This window comes from Oncorhynchus nerka, linkage group LG7 (genome assembly GCF_034236695.1).
Source record: "Oncorhynchus nerka isolate Pitt River linkage group LG7, Oner_Uvic_2.0, whole genome shotgun sequence".
NCBI classification, from domain to species: domain Eukaryota; kingdom Metazoa; phylum Chordata; class Actinopteri; order Salmoniformes; family Salmonidae; genus Oncorhynchus; species Oncorhynchus nerka.
Genome location: NC_088402.1, coordinates 39,985,679 through 40,007,310, shown reverse-complemented (window position 1 = coordinate 40,007,310; position 21,632 = coordinate 39,985,679). Strand labels below are relative to the sequence as shown.

The following is a 21,632-nucleotide window of genomic DNA, read 5'->3' as shown; positions in this document are numbered from 1 at the left end:
AAACTGATTGGATTTGAAAAAAAGTAATTCACGTCGTTTTTGTCACCCAACTTTTAACATACATTTTTTTTGGGTTGAATTCACGTTAGTTGACAACTCAACCAAATGTAAATCAAAACTAGACTCACGTCTGCACTCACGTCTGTGCCCAGTGGGCTGGCTGCTAGTAGCAGTCTGTTTCTGGTCTCAAGAGAATTCTACAAGGAGTTGGCACCTAGGTTAAACCTGGACTGTGTAATCTAGATGTTCAGTATCAGTATTCTTTGCCCAGCCATTCAGAAAAATGCCCTAGGTTAATCTTGTGTTTTGAGACCCCTTAAAATAGCCTGCATAGTTAGTGCAAATTAGGTGTGTTTAAAGCAGTCAGAAACACCTGTGTGCAGTGGGATCTTCACCCTCAAGCTACGATGTTTAGCATATTTTAAAGATGGAACTTGTGCCCCGTTTCTACCGTGTTAAAATGCAGAGGTGGTTCCAAAACAGACCATTATGCTCACAGTACAGTATTGGCAATTATTTCAAAACCTCTCGTTTGGAACTATATTGAATAGGCCTACAGGTTGACATATTTGCACACAAAGCAATCTTCATCTGCAGTATTTTGAACGAGTTCTGACTACAGTACAGTTGGTTTTGTCAAAATATGATTCGATATTTATATATACAGTACCAGTCAAAAGTTTAGACACACCTACTCATTCTAGGGTTTTTCTTTATTTTTACTATTTTTCTACATTGTAGAATAATAGTGAAGACATAAACTATGAAATAACACATATGGGATCATGTAGTAACCAAAAAACTGTTAAACAAATCAAAATATATTTGAGATTTGAGATTCTTCAAAGTAGCCACCCTTTGCCTTGATGACAGATTTAAACACTCTTGGCCTTCTCTCAACCAGCTTCGCAAGGAATACTTTTCCAACAGTCTTGAAGTAGTTCCCACATACGCTGCACACTTGTTGTCTGCTTTTCCTTCACACTGAGGTCCAACTCATCCCAAACCATCTCAATTGGGTTGATGTCAGGTGATGCAGCACTCCATCACTCTCCTTCTTCAGAATGCTGTGGTAGCCATGCTGGTTAAGTGTGCCTTGAATTCTAAATCAATCACAGACAGTGTCACCAGCAGAGCAGCCCCCACACCATCACACATTTTCCTCCATGCTTCACGGGGGGAACCACACATGCAGAGGTCACCCTTTCACCTACTCTGCATCTCACAAAGACACTGCGGTTGGAACCAAAAATCTCAAAGTTGGACTCATCAGACCAAAGGACAGATTTACACTGGTCTAATGTCGATTGCTCGTGTTTCTTGGCGCAAGAAAGTCTCCTCTTCTTATTGGAGTCCTTGAGTAATGGTTTCTTTGCAGCAATTCAACCATGATGGCTTGCTTCACGCAGTTTCCTCTAAACAGTTGATGTTGAGATGTGTCTGCTACTTTGTGGCGCTCTGTGCAATGTGTGACTATACTGACAAACGCTACGGGGTGGAAAAGAAATTGGGCTGCAATTTCTGAGGCTGGTAGCTCCAATGAACTTATCCTCTGCAGCAGAGGTAAATCTGGGTCTTCCTTTCCTGTGGCGGTCCTCACGAGAGCCAGTTTCGTCATAGCCCTTGATGGTTTTTGCGACTGCACTTAAAGAAACTATAAACGTTTTAGAAATGTTCATGTCTTAAAGTATCTCTTTGCTTATTTGATGCTGTTCTTGCCATAATATGGGCTTGGTCTTTTACCAAATAGGGCTACCTTCTGTATACCACCCCTACCTTGTCACAACACAACTGATTGGCTCAAACGCATTAAGAAGGAAAGAAATGCCACAAATGAACTTTTAACAAAGCACACCTGTTAATTGAAATGCATTCCAGGTGACTACCTCATGAAGCTGGTTGAGAAAATGCCAAGAGTGTCATCAAGGAAAATGGTGGCTACTATGAAGAATCTCAAATATAAAATATATTTTGATTTGTTTAACACTTTAATTACTACATGATTCCATAGTCTTGATGTCTTCACTATTATTCTGCAATATAAAAAATAGTAAAAATAAAGACAAACCTTGGAATGAGTAGGTGTGTCCAAACTTATGACTGGTACTGTATATATTACTATTCATTACACATTTTAACACAATTGAACCTTTACTGTTTTTAACACCTTTTCATTAACACTTTTTAACCCTATTTTTCATTAACACTATTTTTATTTTATTTGAATTTTTACCCCCTTTTTCTCCACAATTTCGTAGTATCCAATTATTAGTAGTTACTATCTTGTCTCATCGCTGCAACTCCCGTACGGGCTCGGGAGAGACGACGGTCGAAAGTCATGTGTCCTCCGAAACACAACCCAACCAAGCCGCACTGCTTCTTAACACAGTGCGCATCCAACCCGGAAGCCAGCCGCACCAATGTGTCGGAGGAAACACCGTGCACCTGGCGACTTTGGTTAGCGCGCACTGCGCCCGGCCCACCACAGGAGTCGCTGGTGCGCGATGAGACAAGGATATTCCTACCGGCCAAACCCTCCCTAACCCGGACGACGCTAGGCCAATTGTGCGTCCGTGGGGCGAGTTCTTGCCATTACTTTTTCCATCTTCCTTTCCCTTCTTTCATGCCACCGCCAGCTAATGCCCAGAGAATGCATCAACTCCCTGTTCGACAACTTCACCTGGACCAAAATCTGGGGCTCCCCCCCTCCCCCCGGCCTGGGGCGCTCCTCTGCCTGGCTGCACCCCGACGTCAGCGTCTTTGTCATCCTCCTGCTCTTCTTCGTCATGAAGGTACCCTTCCTCATTCCCCTGCTCCCTCCCTCTTTCTTTTCCACCCCGTAGCGCTTGTCAGTATGGTCACATGTTGCACATAGCGCCACTCAGTACAATGGCGGACTCCTGGTTGAGTCACTCATCTCAGTAGAATAAGAATCTCCTTCAGAGAGACTGTGGTGGAGATGTAATCCTTAGCACTCCATCAGTATCAAACTCGACATAGTTGCCTAGAGATTTCCACTGAGTGTACTGGAGGATAAGAGTGCAATACTGTGAGTGTTAGCATCAGTAGGATTAGTATTTCCCATCGAGGAGATAGTGATGTGTATCTTGTCACAATGGTATTATTGGATTGGAGAAATGTCACCGAATAGACTAGTCGGGAATGTAGTCTAGTATTTGAAAAAAAACTTTCAAGTCAAATCCTCTATACTTTTGTGGAAGTGCTAAGATGCATTAACTCTGCTCAGTTACTAATTGAATTCCATCCATGTCCCAGTTTTGGATGTCTGCTGTTTCGACGACGATGCCCATCCCTTCTGGAGCCTTCATGCCTGTCTTCATACTCGGTAAACAGAAGCACAAGATTATCATATGTTATTAGTTGTAATATGAACACAAATTCCATATCCATTTTTTATATTTCTTTGTTCAAATAAATTGACAGAGAGAGTGACCCAAAAGCCTACAGTCCTGGGGGGGGGGGGGGGGTCTAAACATCATATAGCCAACATGCAAAGTAAACATGACATTCCGCCTCCCATATCCACCATTTGTCCCCCCCCCAGGAGCCTCTTTTGGCCGGCTCGTGGGGGAGATCATGGCTGCCCTCTTCCCCGATGGGATTCTGTTTGATGGAATCTTGTACCGCATCATCCCAGGAGGGTACGCAGTCATTGGTTAGTCTCCCTTTCCACCTCCTCCTCTCCCTGTCTCTGTCAGTGCCTGCCCGTCATCCGCCTTTGGTGTGACAGTGAAATGTCACTGTCTGTTCCCCCTCTCCTGTCCTCTGCTGTCTCGGTGACCATAAACATATACGCTACCATTCATCTCCTTCATCTTCCCTCTCTCACCCTACAAACCCCCCTCTTTTCCTCTGCTCCTTTCATTCCATCCCTTTTACTCTTTCTTCCTTCGCTATTCCCACATGCCGTCCTGTACATCATTACCAACCCTGGGTCCCTGATATAATGTTTCTCTTCCTCACCCCTCATCCCTTGTTCTTCACCCCATTCCTCATCCCTTCTTTCCCTCCTGCCATCCCTCCTGTACTTGTCCACAAACTATGAGTAGTGTGTTGCCTCTTCCCATTAATCCCTCCCATCTTTTGCCATCCACCCATCACCCCCCCCCCATTTTTTTGTATATCCCCCTCTCTTATGGATCATCCATCTACACATCCCTTCCACCTGCAAATGCCTGTTTTATCTCCTTTTCTCTTTCTACCCATCCCTCTCTCCCTTCCTCTGTCTTCCATTTCCTTCCTCTTCTCCCTCCTCACTCCCAGGAGCGGCGGCACTGACCGGGGCGGTGACCCACACGGTGTCCACGGCGGTTATCTGCTTTGAGCTGACGGGCCAGATCTCCCACATCCTGCCCATGATGGTGGCCGTGATCCTGGCTAACATGGTGGCCCAGGGCCTGCAGCCCTCGCTCTACGACTCCATCATCCAGATCAAGAAACTGCCTTACCTCCCTGAGCTGGGCTTTGGACACATCAGGTGTGCAAAGAGAAGCTGCAACCAAGGTGACATGTTGGCTCTAAGGGGGCCCAGTTGCATTGAGGGTCTCATGCTAAAAGAATGAGTTGTTTGAGTCAATATGGCCGCCTCAGCATGCTTGATTCTTCAACATAAACACACCCGTAGTACACAAGTGTTGAGCATGAATTAATGATTGGCATTTCCTTCTGACTTACAGCCAGTATAACATCTTTGTGGAGGACATCATGGTTAGGAAAGTGAAGTTTCTCTCATTACAGTCCACCTACAGGGAGTTGATACACCTCCTGGATTCCACTTCTCTCAAAACGATACCACTAGTGGATTCAACAGGTAAAAATGTATGCATTTTTTGTGAACGTGAGGATAAATTTCAGTGTCTTCATTTCTTGAGTGGTTCATCATCATGTGACTCTTCCTGTAGACTCTATGATCCTTTTGGGCTCCATCGAGCGGTCAGAGCTCCACGCTCTCTGTGATTGGTGGCTCTCTGCAGAGAGGCGGATCCTCAGGCAGGAACAGCGTTTGCAGGAACAGAACCAGTATGCCAAAGACAGCTGGGAATCCTTTGCCTTTGTGGATGAAGATGACGAGGAGAGTGGAGATAAGGTGTGTCAGAGAGACCAAGGGGAAATGTTCATGAGGAATCAAAAACACACAAAATCAATCAAATCAAAGTTTATTGGTCGCCTATAGGGTTGTTATGGTGACCGTATTACCGCCACACCCGCGGTTACGAGTCATGAAGGCAGTCAACTCGTCAGCTAAATATGACACAGCTAGATCAGGACCTAACATAAGGACAACTCAGAGTATGTTATTTTGTTCTTCTGAATTAGACTACATTTAATTCCTATCATGTTTCTTTAGACCAGTCTAAAATAAATAATGGATTTATTGTGAAGGTGTAGGCTATATTACATGGATTTATTAGACTTTTTAAAATGTAGATGTTCCAAAGGTCTGCATCAGTGACTTGTAGTCTGTGTGGAAGCCAGGAGATGCTGAATGCATTTATGTTAATTAACGGTCAATTACTGTGAGACCGGCAGTCATTTTCTTGACAATCAATTTTGTGACCGCCACAGCCCTTGTCGCATACACAGATAGGTTTTTCGAAGAGTACTAAAAGGATTCCTTGTTCGGTGACAAGGTTCTACCTGGAACCAGAAAGTGTTCATCTACAGGAACAAACTGGAAAACGCTTACTGAAGCGCCTTGCTGCAAGGAACTTGTATTGTGCCATTATTTAAGCTGTCAACGTGATGAATTTACTGTTTTGTTCAATTTCCCAGAGTACCCCAGTTCAGGAAGAGAGCAATGGCCCCCTGCCATCTCCTAAACCACAGGAGCCCTTGTCCAATCACACAGCTCCTGGTGAGTTGAACCATCTCCGTGGAACAATGCTTCTATGGGTGCCTGGCAACAGTGTCATCTATTATTATACAGCTTATTGTACATTCATATTATTATACAGCTTATTGTATATTCATATTATACAGCTTATTGTATATTCATATTATTATACAGCTTATTGTATATTCATATTATACAGCTTATTGTATATTCATATTATTATACAGCTTATTGTATATTCATATTATTATACAGCTTATTGTACATTCATATTATTATACAGCTTATTGTATATTAATATTATTATACAGCTTATTGTATATTCATATTATTATACAGCTTATTGTATATTAATATTATTATACAGCTTATTGTATATTCATATTATTATGCAGCTTATTGTATATTCATATTATTATACAGCTTATTGTATATTCATATTATACAGCTTATTGTATATTCATATTATTATGCAGCTTATTGTATATTCATATTATTATACAGCTTATTGTATATTCATATTATTATACAGCTTATTGTATATTCATATTATACAGCTTATTGTATATTCATATTATTATGCAGCTTATTGTACATTCATATTATTATACAGCTTATTGTATATTCATATTATTATACAGCTTATTGTATATTCATATTATTATACAGCTTATTGTATATTCATATTATACAGCTTATTGTATATTCATATTATTATGCAGCTTATTGTACATTCATATTATTATACAGCTTATTGTATATTCATATTATTATACAGCTTATTGTATATTCATATTATTATACAGCTTATTGTATATTCATATTATACAGCTTATAGTATATTCATATTATTATGCAGCTTATTGTACATTCATATTATTATGCAGCTTATTGTATATTCATATTATTATACAGCTTTGAATTATTTTGTTATCAATCTTAACATCAAGACACCTTTGTAGAGGACTTTGACCTTCGTCCATCACAACTTTTAGCATCTGTCCTTTTCAGAAAAGGGCCATCTTCAGTCTGTTAGGAGAACTCTACGGAATATCTTCACCTCTCGAGACAGACAGGCAGAGGGACAGTCACAGGTAGTCTAAAACTGTGTGTGTACAGAACGTCTGTGTCTGTGCCTGTGACTCTACGTTAGTGCTGGGCGATTAACCAACATGTCAGTTTTCTTGTTCGTTTTTTTAAACAACTAATTGACCAACGTCGGTTCAATTATTTGAATTCCATGTTTTTTTAACTTCTGTGAGCTCAATGCACATTTTCTCTGGAGATAAATCAGATCAAGCCCGGAACTGTGCGATGTAGTAGGGAGTTGTAAGTTTCCAACAGGCGAATATTCTACTTAGTCTGGCACATTAAACATGGTAATTGACTACAATGATCATAATCCGTTGTGCACCTACTTGTCCAGTCTGTGTGGTGCAGACACAAAGAGGGAGAGAAGAGACAGAAGAACTCGCTATCGAGAGGGATAGAGAGCAGGTACTTTGTGAGGTATCTCAACCTGAAAATACATAATCTAAGTGATTCATAGTTTGTATTCAGCAGTCATAAAAATATGCCTTATTTACTTTGAAGAACTAGGCTACTAAAATTGTGATTTTGTCAGACGGCATAGGCAGCAGCTCTATAGAGATGAGATGGTGGCTTGGAATGAAATAAAGTAATCAAATAATACAAATGTAATATACACTGTGTACAAGACATTCTCTTTCCATGACATAGACTGACCATACTGAGACAGGTTTAAAGGAATATTTTGAGACATGGATTGTGTATGTGTGAATGGGCAAGACAAAGGATTGAAGTGCCTTTGAACTGGGTATGGCAGTAGCAGTCAGACGCACCAGTTTGAGTGTGTCAAGAACTGCAATGCTGCTGGGGTTTTCACAGTTTCACGTGTGTATCAAGAATGGTCCACCACCCAAAGGACATCCAGCCAACTTGACACAACTGTCGGAAGCATTGGGGTCAATATGGGCCAGCATCCCTGTGGAATGCTTGTGACACCTTGTAGAGTCCATACCCCCAACCAATTGAGGCTGTTCTGAGGGCAAAAGGAGGTGCAACCATTGACACAGGAAGTAAGGGTGCTGAAGGCGCTGCACCGCACTGTGAAAAATCTGAATTAAAACAGTTCTAATAATAATAATAAACACAAAAAATGTATTTAAAAAAAAAACTTAACCAAAGTAGCGCTCTTGGCCTTTACTCGTCATGTATTAGTGGACCGGTATTGTCGCCTGTAGCACGGACAAAAAACCCAACCAACCTCAAAGCACTAATCGCTCAGCACTGCCGTGCACACACCAATATCTTCCTAATGATCACTAAAGTATTTCTGGTGCAGCAAATAAAGAGAATTGAGCAGCAAATAAATTACTGGGGTAATGAGCTGTTGAGATGTAGATACAGTTGAAGTTGGACGTTTACATACAACTTTGACAAATACATTTCAACTCAGTTTTTCACAATTGCTGACATTTAATCCCAGTAAAAAGTCTCTATCTTAGGTCAGTTAGGATCACCACTTTATTTTAAGAATGAGAAATGTCAGAATAATAGTAGAGAGAATGATTTATTTCAGCTTTAATTTCTTTCATCACATTCCCAGTGGGTCAGAAGTTTACATACACTCAATTAGTATTTGGTACCATTACCTTTAAATGGTTTAACTTGGATAAACGTTTCAGGTTGCCTTCCACAAGCTTCCCACAATAAGTTGGGTGAATTTTGTCCCATTCCTTCTGACAGAGCTGAAGTAACTGAGTCAGGTTTGTCGGCCTCCTTGCTCGCACACGCTTTTTCAGTTCTGCCCAAAAATGTTCTATGGGATTGAGGTCAGTGCTTTGTGATGGCCACTCCAATGCCTTGACTTTGTTGTCCTTAAGCCATTTTGGCACAAATTTGGAAGTATGCTTGGGGTCATTGTCCATTTGGAAGACCCATTTGCGACCAAGCTCTAACTTCCTTACTGATGTCTTGACATGTTGCTTCAACATATCCACATCATTTTCTTTCCTCATGATGCCATCTATTTTGTGAAGTGCACCAGTCCCTCCTGCAGCAAAGCACCCCCACAAGATGATGCTGCCACCCCCGTGCTTCACAGTTGGGATGGTGTTCTTTGGCTTGCAAGCCTCCCCCTTTTTCTTCCAAACATAACGATGGTCATTATGGCCAAATGGTTCTATTTTTGTTTCATCAGACCACAGGACTTTTCTCCAGAAAGTACAATCTTTGTCCCCGTGTGCAGTTGCAAACCGTAGTGTGGCTTTTTCATGGCGGTTTTGGAGCAGTGGCTTCTTCCTTGCTGAGTGGCCTTTCAGGTTATGTCGATATAGGACTTGTTTTACTGTGGATATATATACTTTTGTACCTGTTTCCTCCAGCATCTTCACAAGGTTCTTTGCTGTTGTTCTGGGATTGATTTGCACTTTTCACACCAAAGTACGTTCATCTTTAGGAGACAGAAAGTGTCTCCTACCTGAGCGATATGACGGCTGCGTGGTCCCATGGTGTTTATACTTGCGTACAATTGACTGTACAGATAAACGTGGTACCTTCATGCGTTTGGAAATTGCTCCCAAGGATGAACCAGACTGTCCCATGATGTCAAGCAAAGAGGCACTGCGTTTGAAGGTAGGCCTTGAAATACATCCACAGGTACACCTCCAATTAAGTCAAATTATGTCAATTAGCCGATCAGAAGCTTCTAAAGCCATGACATCATCATGACAGAGCTTTCCAAGCTTTTTAAAGGCAATGTCAACCTAGTTTATGTAAACTTCTGACCCACTGGAATTGTGATACAGTGAATTATAAGTGAAATAATCTGTCTGTAATCAATTGTTGGAAAAATGACTTGTGTCATGGACAAAGTAGATGTCCTAAATGACTTGCCAAAACTACAGTTTGTTGACAAGACATTTGTGGAGTGGTTGAAAAATGAGTTTGAATGACTCCAGCCTAAGTGTATGTAAACTTCCAACTTCAACTGTATCTTCTATCCTCGGCGGTTTGATTGTAAAACCATATTTCAAGATGGGAAATATAAATATTTCGCCATTACATTTGCGTGGGATGAATCTCATTACTGAGCTCTGCTCTCTACGTACACACACTCCCTTATCTAATTGCGTGTGACATGAATTCACATGAATTGCAAATGGAGGTTGTTCCGGGTGTGTGTGCATAGTCAAACATATTCCCTCTTAGTTCTATATGTTAATCAACATATGACTTATGGTTATTATTTCCCTGGTATGGCTGGTTGGCTTTTCATATTACCATTCTATACTGCAAATATGAAAAACAATGCATGTTAATGATACTCACGGATGTACTTGTAAGTACAGGGTTTGAATGTGCACCTTTCGGTCAACCTACTGTATCTCCCTATTCAATGAGGATTCTAATATTTTGTCACCTGTCGTAGTTGTGCAGTTTTCTACTGGGTAGGCCAGCCTTTGGTTTGAATTGTGCACCCCAAACTCATGACTATTTCATAATGAAAAGTCATTGTTATATTTCACACAAACGCCTCTGCTTCAGAAATCAACAAGAGTACATCGATGAACATGCAGCCCACACAAAACATGTTATTCTTGACACGGCATTCAACCAAATCATTCTATATATTTTGAGGAGACAAATATGGGTTATTGGTTTCAAGAACAGCCGCCCTCAGCTATGTTATGGGAAGCAGAAGTGTAGAGACTCTCGTCACCTCATCTTGAAACTCTTCAAAGATAGTGGGGGCAACTAAAAATGTGTGCATGACGTTACTCGGGAAGTGTCTTATCTTATTTTATTTGATCTTATCTTACCTCTATTTTCTCTCTCTCTCTCATCAGGAGCCTTGCGCCAACCCTCTCCTGTCCGATACGATGACACCAGAAGAGGTAACTGATCTCATTCAGGTCCACTTAAGTGCGGCCCCAAGACCTTTACTTCCCCTGATGCCATGCAAAATGATTAGAGTAGGCTGCCTTGTACATTTTCCAACACTTTTGTACTTTTAAAAAAAATAATCTTTTTTTACCTTTATTTAACTAGGCAAGTCAGTTCAGAACAAATTCTTATTTTCAATGACAGCCTAGGAACAGTGGGTTAACTGCCTGTTCAGGGGCAGAACGACAGATTTGTACCTTGTCAGCTCGGGGATTTGAACTGGCAACCTTCCGGTTACTAGTCCAATGCTCTAACCACTAGGCTACCCTTGTCAAAAGGGTCTGGGTTAACATGTTGAAACACATAAGAGGGTTAAAAAGTGTCAACATCCATACATCTCTTATGGAGGCAGTTGACATTGAAGGTTGCGTTTTAGAGTGTTTTTAGCCAATTACAGTGTTGCGTTTCTTGACATTGTGTCTGATTGGCTGGAGCAGATCAAAGAATGGGAGGAGGCTGAGATGGACAAGCCAATGGAAATTGATCAGATCCGAATAGATCCCTCCCCTTTCCAGCTAGTGGAGAGGACATCATTACACAAGGTTGGTTCAAGTGCTGCCAATTCATACCAATTTGGAGATATAGTATCTGACATCATGTCTAGACACATGGAAATACGAACGATAGTGGATTTGCTTAGAACAGAAGCCATACCAAAATGTTGCGGCCTAATTTGACGTCTGACCTTTTCTGCCTGTCCCAGACCCACACTCTCTTCTCATTACTGGGCCTGAGTCATGCCTATGTCACCAGTATCGGAAAACTGGTGGGTGTTGTTGCACTTAAAGAGGTAAGAAAACGTCCTTTTCTCTTTCTTTATCTCTTTCTCTCATTTCTGTTTCACAGTATTTCATTATCTTTTGCTTGTGACGGAACCTGACAGTTTAGTAAGAGTTGAGTCAAATTGCCTTATGAGTCTACTCATCATGCTATTTTCACGTAATTCAATGTTGTGTTCTTCTAATGTGTCCCCTCCCTTTCCCTGTTCCCACTACCCCATTCTCTCCCAGCTGCAAAAGGCCATCGAGGGCTCCACCCGTAGCGGGGTCCGGCTACGTCCCCCTCTGGCCAGCTTCAGCAACACCAGCCGAAAGTCATCCAAACCCCAGGCAACCTCCGCTCCCTCCTCCCCGACCACCCCCTCCTCCCCTCTCTCCCAGGCTCCCATCTTCCCCCATGCCACTGCCCCGCCACCTCCCCCGACACAGGAGGAGATGGAGGTGTGGATCGAGGGCACGAGGCGGGAGGTGGCAGAGGTGAACAGCAGCAGTAGTAGTAGCAGCAGCGGAACGGGGAGCAGCAGTAGCAACAGTAGCCCCTCACTACCCCACTCCTTGCCCCTCTCCATCCCCCTCACCTCGCCCCTCTCCATGCCCCTCACCGTTGCTCTCTCCATCCCCCTCGCCGCCTTCTCCTCTCCCCTCACCGCCCTCCGGCCTGTCGCAAAGCAGCAAGTGGAGGAGGAGAGTGAAGATGAGCAGCCCATCTAGCCTTATAGACGAGTGATGTTTTTTTATAACATTTTTTTTTATGGTGTGAATTTCTCTTTTAGTCTTTCTCTATCCCTCCATCTTCTCTCTCTCCCTATTGCCCTTTCCCTCTTTCGCTCTCTCGCTGTTCCTTCTCGCACCCTCTTTCTTCACTCGATGAATGATGTCTGTGAATCCACGAGGAGAAATAATCTGGGCTCGATAGTAGTACTTGACCTTTTAAGATTAGAATTGATGTCATTGGTTTTTAAACAGGAGACAATGGCTACCAGTGGTGCTCCAAGAGCTAAAAAATCAACAAGGCCCCAAAACGACCTTTACTAAACCCATCCTCACCTTGGGAGGGAGTTTTATGATCACCATGCTGGGTTGATGGATGACAGTGTTAAATCAGACTGACGACAGCCAACTCAGATGTAATGATGCTAGAGGTTTTTTACTTAATGATGCCATGACTCCAGCTGAACAACCACCATCCCCCTCTGTAATTTAGATTAATCGCTCACTTGATGATAACGCAAAACAAACACATACTGATGACATTATTATGAAACTTGGTGACTTATACATTGGTGACTTTTCCTACCTCCTCCAAAAAAGCTGGGTTGTGTTCATTAGGCACCAGATGGAGATAAACGGACTGAAACAATGGGGACTACCTCGACCTTGGCCAATAAGAAAGGCTCATTTTCGTTTTACACTGCGAAACATTGTAAAACATTACCCTTTGCATGCCCTAATGAACAAAACCCCAATGTTCTTCTGGCACAAATCAAATCATATTTTATTGGCCGCATAGACATATTTAGCAGTTGGTATTGCGGGTGTAGCGAAATGTGTGTTCGTAGCTCCAAAAGTGCAGTAATATCTAACAATTCACAACAATACACACAACAAATCTAAAAGTAAGAGAATGGAATTAAGAAATATATAAATAGTAGATTGAGCAATGTTGGAGTGGCATTGACTAAAATACAGTAGAATAGAATACAGTATATACATATGAGATACGTAAAGCAGGATGTAAACATTATTAAAGTGACTAGTGTTCCGTTATTAGAGTGGCCAGTGATTCCAAGTCTATGTACTGAGCACAGAAGAAAAAATCTACGGTATGACGCAATGCTTTATCTGAAAAGTAGTTGGATGATGAATGAAATTCTGTCATTCTACCACAACCACCTTTTTCTTTCTCCCGCTCTCTCTCTTCTTCAAACAGTTTCTCAGGTTGCTCCCTATGTCTTTAAACCTGCAGATGTTGAACAGAGGAATCTTCCTGTCTGTTAATTGAAAAGGATTTTGATTGTATGATGTCGATATGTTTTTTAATGTATGAATGTACAGTTGAAGTCGAAAGTTTACGTACACTTAGGTTGGAGTCATTAAAACTCATTTTTCAAACACTCCACAAATGTCTTGTTAACAAACTATAGTTTTGGCAAGTCGGTTAGGACATCTACTTTGTGCAAGTAATTTTTGCAACAATTGTTTACAGACAGATTATTTCACTTATAATTCACTGTGTCACAATTCCAGTGGGTCAGAAGTTTACGTACATGAAGTTGACTGTGCCTTTAAACATCTTGGAAAATTCCAGAAAATGATGTCATGGCTTTAGACGCTTCTGATAGGCTAATTGATGTCATTTGAGTCAATTGGAGGTGTACCTGTGGATGTATTTCAAGGCCTACCTTCAAACTCAGTGCCTCTTTGCTTGACATCATGGGACAATCAAAAGAAATCAGCCAAGACCTCAGAAAAATAATTATAGACCCCCACAAGCCTGGTTCATCCTTGGGAGCAATTTCCAAACGCCTGAAAGTACCACGTTTATCTGTACAAACAATAGTACACAAGTATTAACACCATGGGACCACGCAGACGTCATACTGCTCAGGAAGGAAACTCAGTGCCTCTTTGTCTCCTAGAGATGAACGTACTTTGGTGCGAAAAGGGCAAATCAATCCCAGAACAACAGCAATGGACCTTGTGAAGATGCTGGAGGAAACAGGTACAAAATATCTATATCCACTTTAAAACGTGTCCTATATCGACATAACCTGAAAGGCCACTCAGCAAGGAAGAAGCTACTGCTCCAAAACTGCCATGAAAAAGCCAGACTATGGGTTGCAACTGCACACGGGGACAAAGATTGTACTTTCTGGAGAAAAGTCCTGTGGTCTGATGAAACAAAAATAGAACCGTTTGGCCATAATGACCATCGTTATGTTTGGAAGAAAAAGGGGGAGGCTTGCAAGCCAAAGAACACAATCCCAACCGTGAAGCACGGGGGTGGCAGCATCATCTTGTGGGGGTGCTTTGCTGCAGGAGGGACTGGTGCACTTCACAAAATAGATGGCATCATGAGGAAAGAAAATGATGTGGATATATTGAAGCAACATGTCAAGACATCAGTAAGGAAGTTAAAGCTTGGTCGCAAATGGGTCTTCCAAATGGACAATGACGCCAAGCATACTTCCAAAGTTGTGGCAAAATGGCTTAAGGACAACAAAGTCAAGGCATTGGAGTGGCCATCACAAAACCCTGACCTCAATCCCATTGTGGGCAGAACTGAAAAAGCGTGTGCAAGCAGGGAGGCCGACAAACCTGACTCAGTTACACCAGCTCTGTCAGGAGGAATGGGCCAAAATTCACCCAACTTATTGTGGGAAGCTTGTGGAAGGCAACCTGAAACGTTTTACCCAAGTTAAACAATTTAAAGGCAATGCTACCAAATACTAATTGAGTGTATGTAAACTTCTGACCCACTGGGAATGCGATGAAAGAAATAAAAGCTGAAATAAATCATTCTCTACTATTATTTTGACATTTCTCATTCTTAAAATAAAGTGGTGATCCTAACTGACCTAAGACAGGGATTTTTTACTCTGGTTAAATGTCAGCAATTGTGGGAAAATGGAGTTTAAATGCATTTGGCTAAGGCGTATGTAAACGTCCGACTTCAACTGTATTTACAGTACACTAGAATGTGTGAGCACACATGTTTACGTTTATTTGTCTGTCTTTATTTATTTATCTTTTCGTAGAGCCGATTTGTCTCTGAATGTATTAACAATGTGTAATGTAGTTAATAAATGTTAATAACTTACCTGCCAAATTCTTTATTATTGTGACTATTCAAGGCATATGGATTTGGAACAGCATAATAAATCATATAAAATGATTAACTGAAAACGAATGCAACTTTTATGAAACTAGGAAATGTGGTGCTAATTACACTATATTAAATGAACATGGGCTTTTGGAATTCACTTTTGTACTTAGCAACATGCCTGTTCGTTTAAAGCAGTAGAGGCATCTTTGTCATATTGACGAATTGGTGAACAAATGAGTGGTTCTCAGCTCCACTCCCACACTTCAGTCTTTCTGTCTCTCACTTCTATTGTCATCAACGTTACAGGAAGTAAAACAATCTCCTCCGACAGAAGAAATAGTTGGTTATGAAGAGACAGACAGAGGGTAGTGAAGCCTACAGTAAGACGGCAGTAACAGAATCAGACCAGCTGTATTGTTGACAGGACTAGAACACTCCAGATTTCATAGCATTGTCGGAGGAACTAACGGCTTCCAAAAAAATATATGAGTAAATGTTTTGTATTTTTAATACTTTTCAGCTGTGTCCGAATGAAAATAATATTTTGGTTGTCCTTTATTCATAATGGGTGTGAGTGACCCAGTCTACTCTCTTAATCCTAATCCAGCCGGCAAGCATATAGCAGTTTTGGCTCAATTTAGAATTTAATTAAGAATGCCTAATAAATTCCAATGAAATTATTTTCATTTAATTTCATTTGAATTGAAGTAGATAACAGGGTACAGAATTGCAATTAGAATTAGAATTAAAGGAAATGTAATTGAATTGCGTGAAATTAAATTAAACGAAGATGCCTCTTCTAGTATATATTCGGTGTAGTCTATCCAAAAATACATTGTGTACATTTAGTTATTTTTCTATTTTCTACATAGTAAAAAACTTGTGAAGACATCAAAACTATGAAATAACACAAATGGAATCATGTAGTAACCCAAAAAGTGTTAAACAAATCAAATATATTTTTGATTTTTGATTCTTCAAAGTAGCCACCATTTGCCTTGATGACAGCTTTGCACACTCTTGGCATTCTCTCAACTAGCTTCACCTGGAATGCTTTTCCAACAGTCTTGAAGGAGTTCCCACATCTGCTGAGCACTTGTTGGATGCTTTTCCTTCACTCTGTAGTCCAACTCATCCCAAACCATCTCAATTTGATTGAGGTCGGTTGATTGTGGAAGCCAGGTTATCTGATGCAGCACTCCATCACTCTCCTTCTTGGTCAAATAGCCCTTACACAGCCTGGAGGTGTGTTTTGGGTCATTGTCCTGTTAAAAAAACAAATTATAGTACCAATAAGCGCAAACCAGATGGGATGGCGTATCGCTGCAGTATACTGTGCTAGCCATGCTGGTTAAGTGTGCCTTGAATTCTAAATAAATCACTGACAGTGTCACCAGCAAAGCACCCCCACACACCATCACACCTCCTCCATGCTTCACAGTGGGAACCACACATATAGAGATCATCCATTCACCTGCTCTGCATCTCACAAAGACACGGCAGTTGGAACCAAAAATCTCAAATTGAGACTCATCAGACCAAAGAACAGACTTCCACTGGTCTAATGTCCATTGCTCAAGTTTCATGGCCCAAGCAAGTCTCTTCTTCTTATTTGGTGTCCTTCAAATCAAATCAAATCAAATCAAATTTTATTTGTCACATACACATGGTTAGCAGATGTTAATGCGAGTGTAGCGAAATGCTTGTGCTTCTAGTTCCGACAATGCAGTAATAACCAACAAGTAATCTAACTAACAATTCCAAAACTACTGTCTTATACACAGTGTAAGGGGATAAATAATATGTACATAAGGATATATGAATGAGTGATGGTACAGGGCAGCATACAGTAGATGGTATCGAGTACAGTATATACATATGAGATGAGTATGTAGATAAAGTAAACAAAGTGGCATAGTTAAAGTGGCTAGTGATACATGTATTACATAAGGATGCAGTCGATGATATAGAGTACAGTATATACGTATGCATATGAGATGAATAATGTAGGGTAAGTAACATTATATAAGGTAGCATTGTTTAAAGTGGCTAGTGATATATTTACATAATTTCCCATCAATTCCCATTATTAAGTGGCTGGAGTTGGGTCAGTGTCAATGTCAGTGTGTTGGCAGCAGCCACTCAATGTTAGTGGTGGCTGTTTAACAGTCTGATGTCCTTGAGATAGAAGCTGTTTTTCAGTCTCTCGGTCCCAGCTTTGATGCACCTGTACTGACCTCGCCTTCTGGATGATAGCGGGGTGAACAGGCAGTGGCTCGGGTGGTTGATGTCCTTGATGATCTTTATGGCCTTCCTGTAACATCGGGTGGTGTAGGTGTCCTGGAGGGCAGGTAGTTTGCCCCCGGTGATGCGTTGTGCAGACCTCACTACCCTCTGGAGAGCCTTACGGTTGAGGGCGGAGCAGTTGCCGTACCAGGGTGATACAGCCCGCCAGGATGCTCTCGATTGTGCATCTGTAGAAGTTTGTGAGTGCTTTTGGTGACAAGCCGAATTTCTTCAGCCTCCTGAGGTTGAAGAGGCGCTGCTGCGCCTTCTTCACGACGCTGTCTGTGTGAGTGGACCAATTCAGTTTGTCTGTGATGTGTATGCCGAGGAACTTAAAACTTGCTACCCTCTCCACTACTGTTCCATCGATGTGGATAGGGGGGTGTTCCCTTTGCTGTTTCCTGAAGTCCACAATCATCTCCTTAGTTTTGTTGACGTTGAGTGTGAGGTTATTTTCCTGACACCACACTCCGAGGGCCCTCACCTCCTCCCTGTAGGCCGTCTCGTCGTTGTTGGTAATCAAGCCTACCACTGTTGTGTCGTCCGCAAACTTGATGATTGAGTTGGAGGCATGCGTGGCCACGCAGTCGTGGGTGAACAGGGAGTACAGGAGAGGGCTCAGGACGCACCCTTGTGGGGCCCCCGTGTTGAGGATCAGCGGGGAGGAGATGTTGTTGCCTACCCTCACCACCTGGGGGCGGCCCGTCAGGAAGTCCAGTACCCAGTTGCACAGGGCGGGGTCGAGACCCAGGGTCTCGAGCTTGATGACGAGCTTGGAGGGCACTATGGTGTTAAATGCCGAGCTGTAGTCGATGAACAGCATTCTCACATAGGTATTCCTCTTGTCCAGATGGGTTAGGGCAGTGTGCAGTGTGGTTGAGATTGCATCGTCTGTGGACCTATTTGGGCGGTAAGCAAATTGGAGTGGGTCTAGGGTGTCAGGTAGGGTGGAGGTGATATGGTCCTTGACTAGTCTCTCAAAGCACTTCATGATGACGGAAGTGAGTGCTACGGGGCGGTAGTCGTTTAGCTCAGTTACCTTAGCTTTCTTGGGAACAGGAACAATGGTGGCCCTCTTGAAGCATGTGGGAACAGCAGACTGGTATAGGGATTGATTGAATATGTCCGTAAACACACCGGCCAGCTGGTCTGCGCATGCTCTGAGGGCGCGGCTGGGGATGGCGTCTGGGCCTGCAGCCTTGCGAGGGTTAACACGTTTAAATGTCTTACTCACCTCGGCTGCAGTGAAGGAGAGACCACATGTTTTCATTGCAGGCCGTGTCAGTGGCACTGTATTGTCCTCAAAGCGGGCAAAAAAGTCTGCCTGGGAGCAAGACATCCTGGTCCGTGACTGGGCTGGGTTTCTTCTTGTAGTCCGTGATTGACTGTAGACCCTGCCACATGCCTCTTGTGTCTGAGCCGTTGAATTGAGATTCTACTTTGTCTCTGTACTGACGCTTAGCTTGTTTGATAGCCTTGCGGGGGGAATAGCTGCACTGTTTGTATTCGGTCATGTTACCAGACACCTTGCCCTGATTAAAAGCAGTGGTTCGCGCTTTCAGTTTCACGCGAATGCTGCCATCAATCCACGGTTTCTGGTTAGGGAATGTTTTTATCGTTGCTATGGGAACGACATCTTCAACGCACGTTCTAATGAACTCGCACACCGAATCAGCGTATTCGTCAATATTGTTATCTGACGCAATACGAAACATGTCCCAGTCCACGTGATGGAAGCAGTCTTGGAGTGTGGAGTCAGCTTGGTCGGACCAGCGTTGGACAGACCTCAGCGTGGGAGCCTCTTGTTTAAGTTTCTGTCTGTAGGCAGGGATCAACAAAATGGAGTCGTGGTCAGCTTTTCCGAAAGGGGGGCGGGGCAGGGCCTTATATGCGTCGCGGAAGTTAGAGTAACAATGATCCAAGGTTTTACCACCCCTGGTTGCGCAATCGATATGCTGATAAAATTTAGGGAGTCTTGTTTTCAGATTAGCTTTGTTAAAATCCCCAGCTACAATGAATGCAGCCTCCGGATAAATGGTTTCCAGTTTGCAAAGAGTTAAATAAAGTTTGTTCAGAGCCATCTATGTGTCTGCTTGGGGGGTATATATACGGCTGTGATTATAATCGAAGAGAATTCTCTTGGTAGATAATGCGGTCTACATTTGATTGTGAGGAATTCTAAATCAGGTGAACAGAAGGATTTGAGTTCCTGTATGTTTCCTTCATCACACCATGTCTCGTTAGTCATGAGGCATACGCCCCCGCCACTCTTCTTACCAGAAAGATGTTTGTTTCTGTCGGCGCGATGCGTGGAGAAACCCGTTGGCTGCACCGCCCCGGATAGCGTCTCTCCAGTGAGCCATGTTTCCGTGAAGCAGAGAACGTTACAGTCTCTGATGTCCCTCTGGAATGCTACCCTTGCTCGGATTTCATCAACCTTGTTGTCAAGAGACTGGACATTGGCAAGAAGAATGCTAGGGAGTGGTGCACGATGTGCCCGTGTCCGGAGTCTGACCAGAAGACCGCTACGTTTCCCTCTTTTACGAAGTCGTTTTTTGGGGTCGCTGCCTGGAATCAATTCCGTTGACCTGTTTGTAAGGCAGAACACAGGATCCGCGTCGCGGAAAACATATTCTTGGTCGTACTGATGGTGAGTTGACGCTGATCTTATATTCAGTAGTTCTTCTCGACTGTATGTAATGAAACCTAAGATGACCTGGGGTACTAATGTAAGAAATAACACGTAAAAAAAACAAAAAACTGCATAGTTTCCTAGGAACGCGAAGCGAGGCGGCCATCTCTGTCGGCGCCGGAAGGCTTCGACACACTGTGGAGTGGTTTCTTTGCAGCAATTCAACCATGAAGGCCTGATTCACACAGTCTCATCTGAACAGTTGATGTTGAGATGTGTCTGTTACTTGAACCCTGTGAAGCATTTATTTGGGCTGCAATGTCTGTGGCTGGGAACTTTAATGAACTTATCCTCTGCAGCAGAGGTAACTCTGGGTCTTCCATTCCTGTGGCAGTCCTCATGAGAGCCAGTTTTATCATGACGCTTGATGGTTTCTGCGACTGCACTTGAAGAAACGACCAAAGTTCTTAGCATTTTCTGGATTGGCTGACGTGGACTGTCGTTTCTCTTTGCTTGTTTGAGCTGTTCTTGCCATAATATGGACTTGGTCTTTTACCAAATAGGGCTATCTTCTGTATAATACTCATACCACAACTGATTGGCTCAAACACATTAAGAAGGAAAGAAATGCCACAGATTAACTTTTAACAAGGCACACCTGTTAATTGAAATGCATTCCAGGTGACTACCTCATGAAGCTGGTTGAGAGAATGCGGAGAGTGTGCAAAGCTGTCATCAAGGCAAAGGGTGGCTACTTTGAAGAATCTCAAATATAAAATATATTTTGATTGGTTTAACACTTTAATAATTACTACATGATTCCATATGTGTTATTTCATAGTATTGATGTCGTCACTATTATTCTATAATGTAGAAAATAGTAAAAAATAAAGAAAAACCCTGGAATGAGTAGGTGTGTCCAAACGTTTGACTGGTACTGTATATAAAGTATTGTTGAAACAATTGCTTTTCAGGACAAACTCTTAAAATGTATGATCAAGGAAAGCATAACCTGTATGCAAATTGTATTATACTGTATATAATGATTTTTACTGAGTTAGAGTTCATACATAGAAATCAGTCATTTTAAATAAATAAATTAGGCCCTGATCTATGGATTTTACATGACTGGGAATACAGATGGTCAGACAACTTAGAAAAAAGTTAGGTTGTGGATCAGAAAACCAGTCTGTATCAGGTGTGACCACTATTTGCATCATGCAGAGTAGAGTTGATCAGTCTATTGTTTGTAGCCTATGGAATATTGTCGCACTCTGGTTCAATGGC

The 21,632-nt window shown here is 42.2% G+C and overlaps 1 protein-coding gene across 1 annotated transcript in view; it reads left to right on the top strand.

Moving 5' to 3' along the window:
- LOC115132746 (chloride channel protein 1-like) overlaps positions 1-15,421 on the top strand; it is a 39,967-nt gene extending 24,546 nt beyond the window's left edge. The window contains exons 12-23 of the mRNA XM_029665478.2: positions 2,637-2,792; positions 3,277-3,346; positions 3,566-3,676; positions 4,285-4,498; positions 4,698-4,831; positions 4,923-5,107; positions 5,794-5,875; positions 6,866-6,948; positions 10,726-10,773; positions 11,260-11,364; positions 11,526-11,612; positions 11,833-15,421. Of these exons, the coding sequence (XP_029521338.2) occupies positions 2,637-2,792; positions 3,277-3,346; positions 3,566-3,676; positions 4,285-4,498; positions 4,698-4,831; positions 4,923-5,107; positions 5,794-5,875; positions 6,866-6,948; positions 10,726-10,773; positions 11,260-11,364; positions 11,526-11,612; positions 11,833-12,312 (1,755 nt within the window). The 3' untranslated portion in view covers positions 12,313-15,421. The remainder of the gene's footprint in view (positions 1-2,636; positions 2,793-3,276; positions 3,347-3,565; positions 3,677-4,284; positions 4,499-4,697; positions 4,832-4,922; positions 5,108-5,793; positions 5,876-6,865; positions 6,949-10,725; positions 10,774-11,259; positions 11,365-11,525; positions 11,613-11,832) is intronic.
- Positions 15,422-21,632: the final 6,211 nt, after the last annotated feature.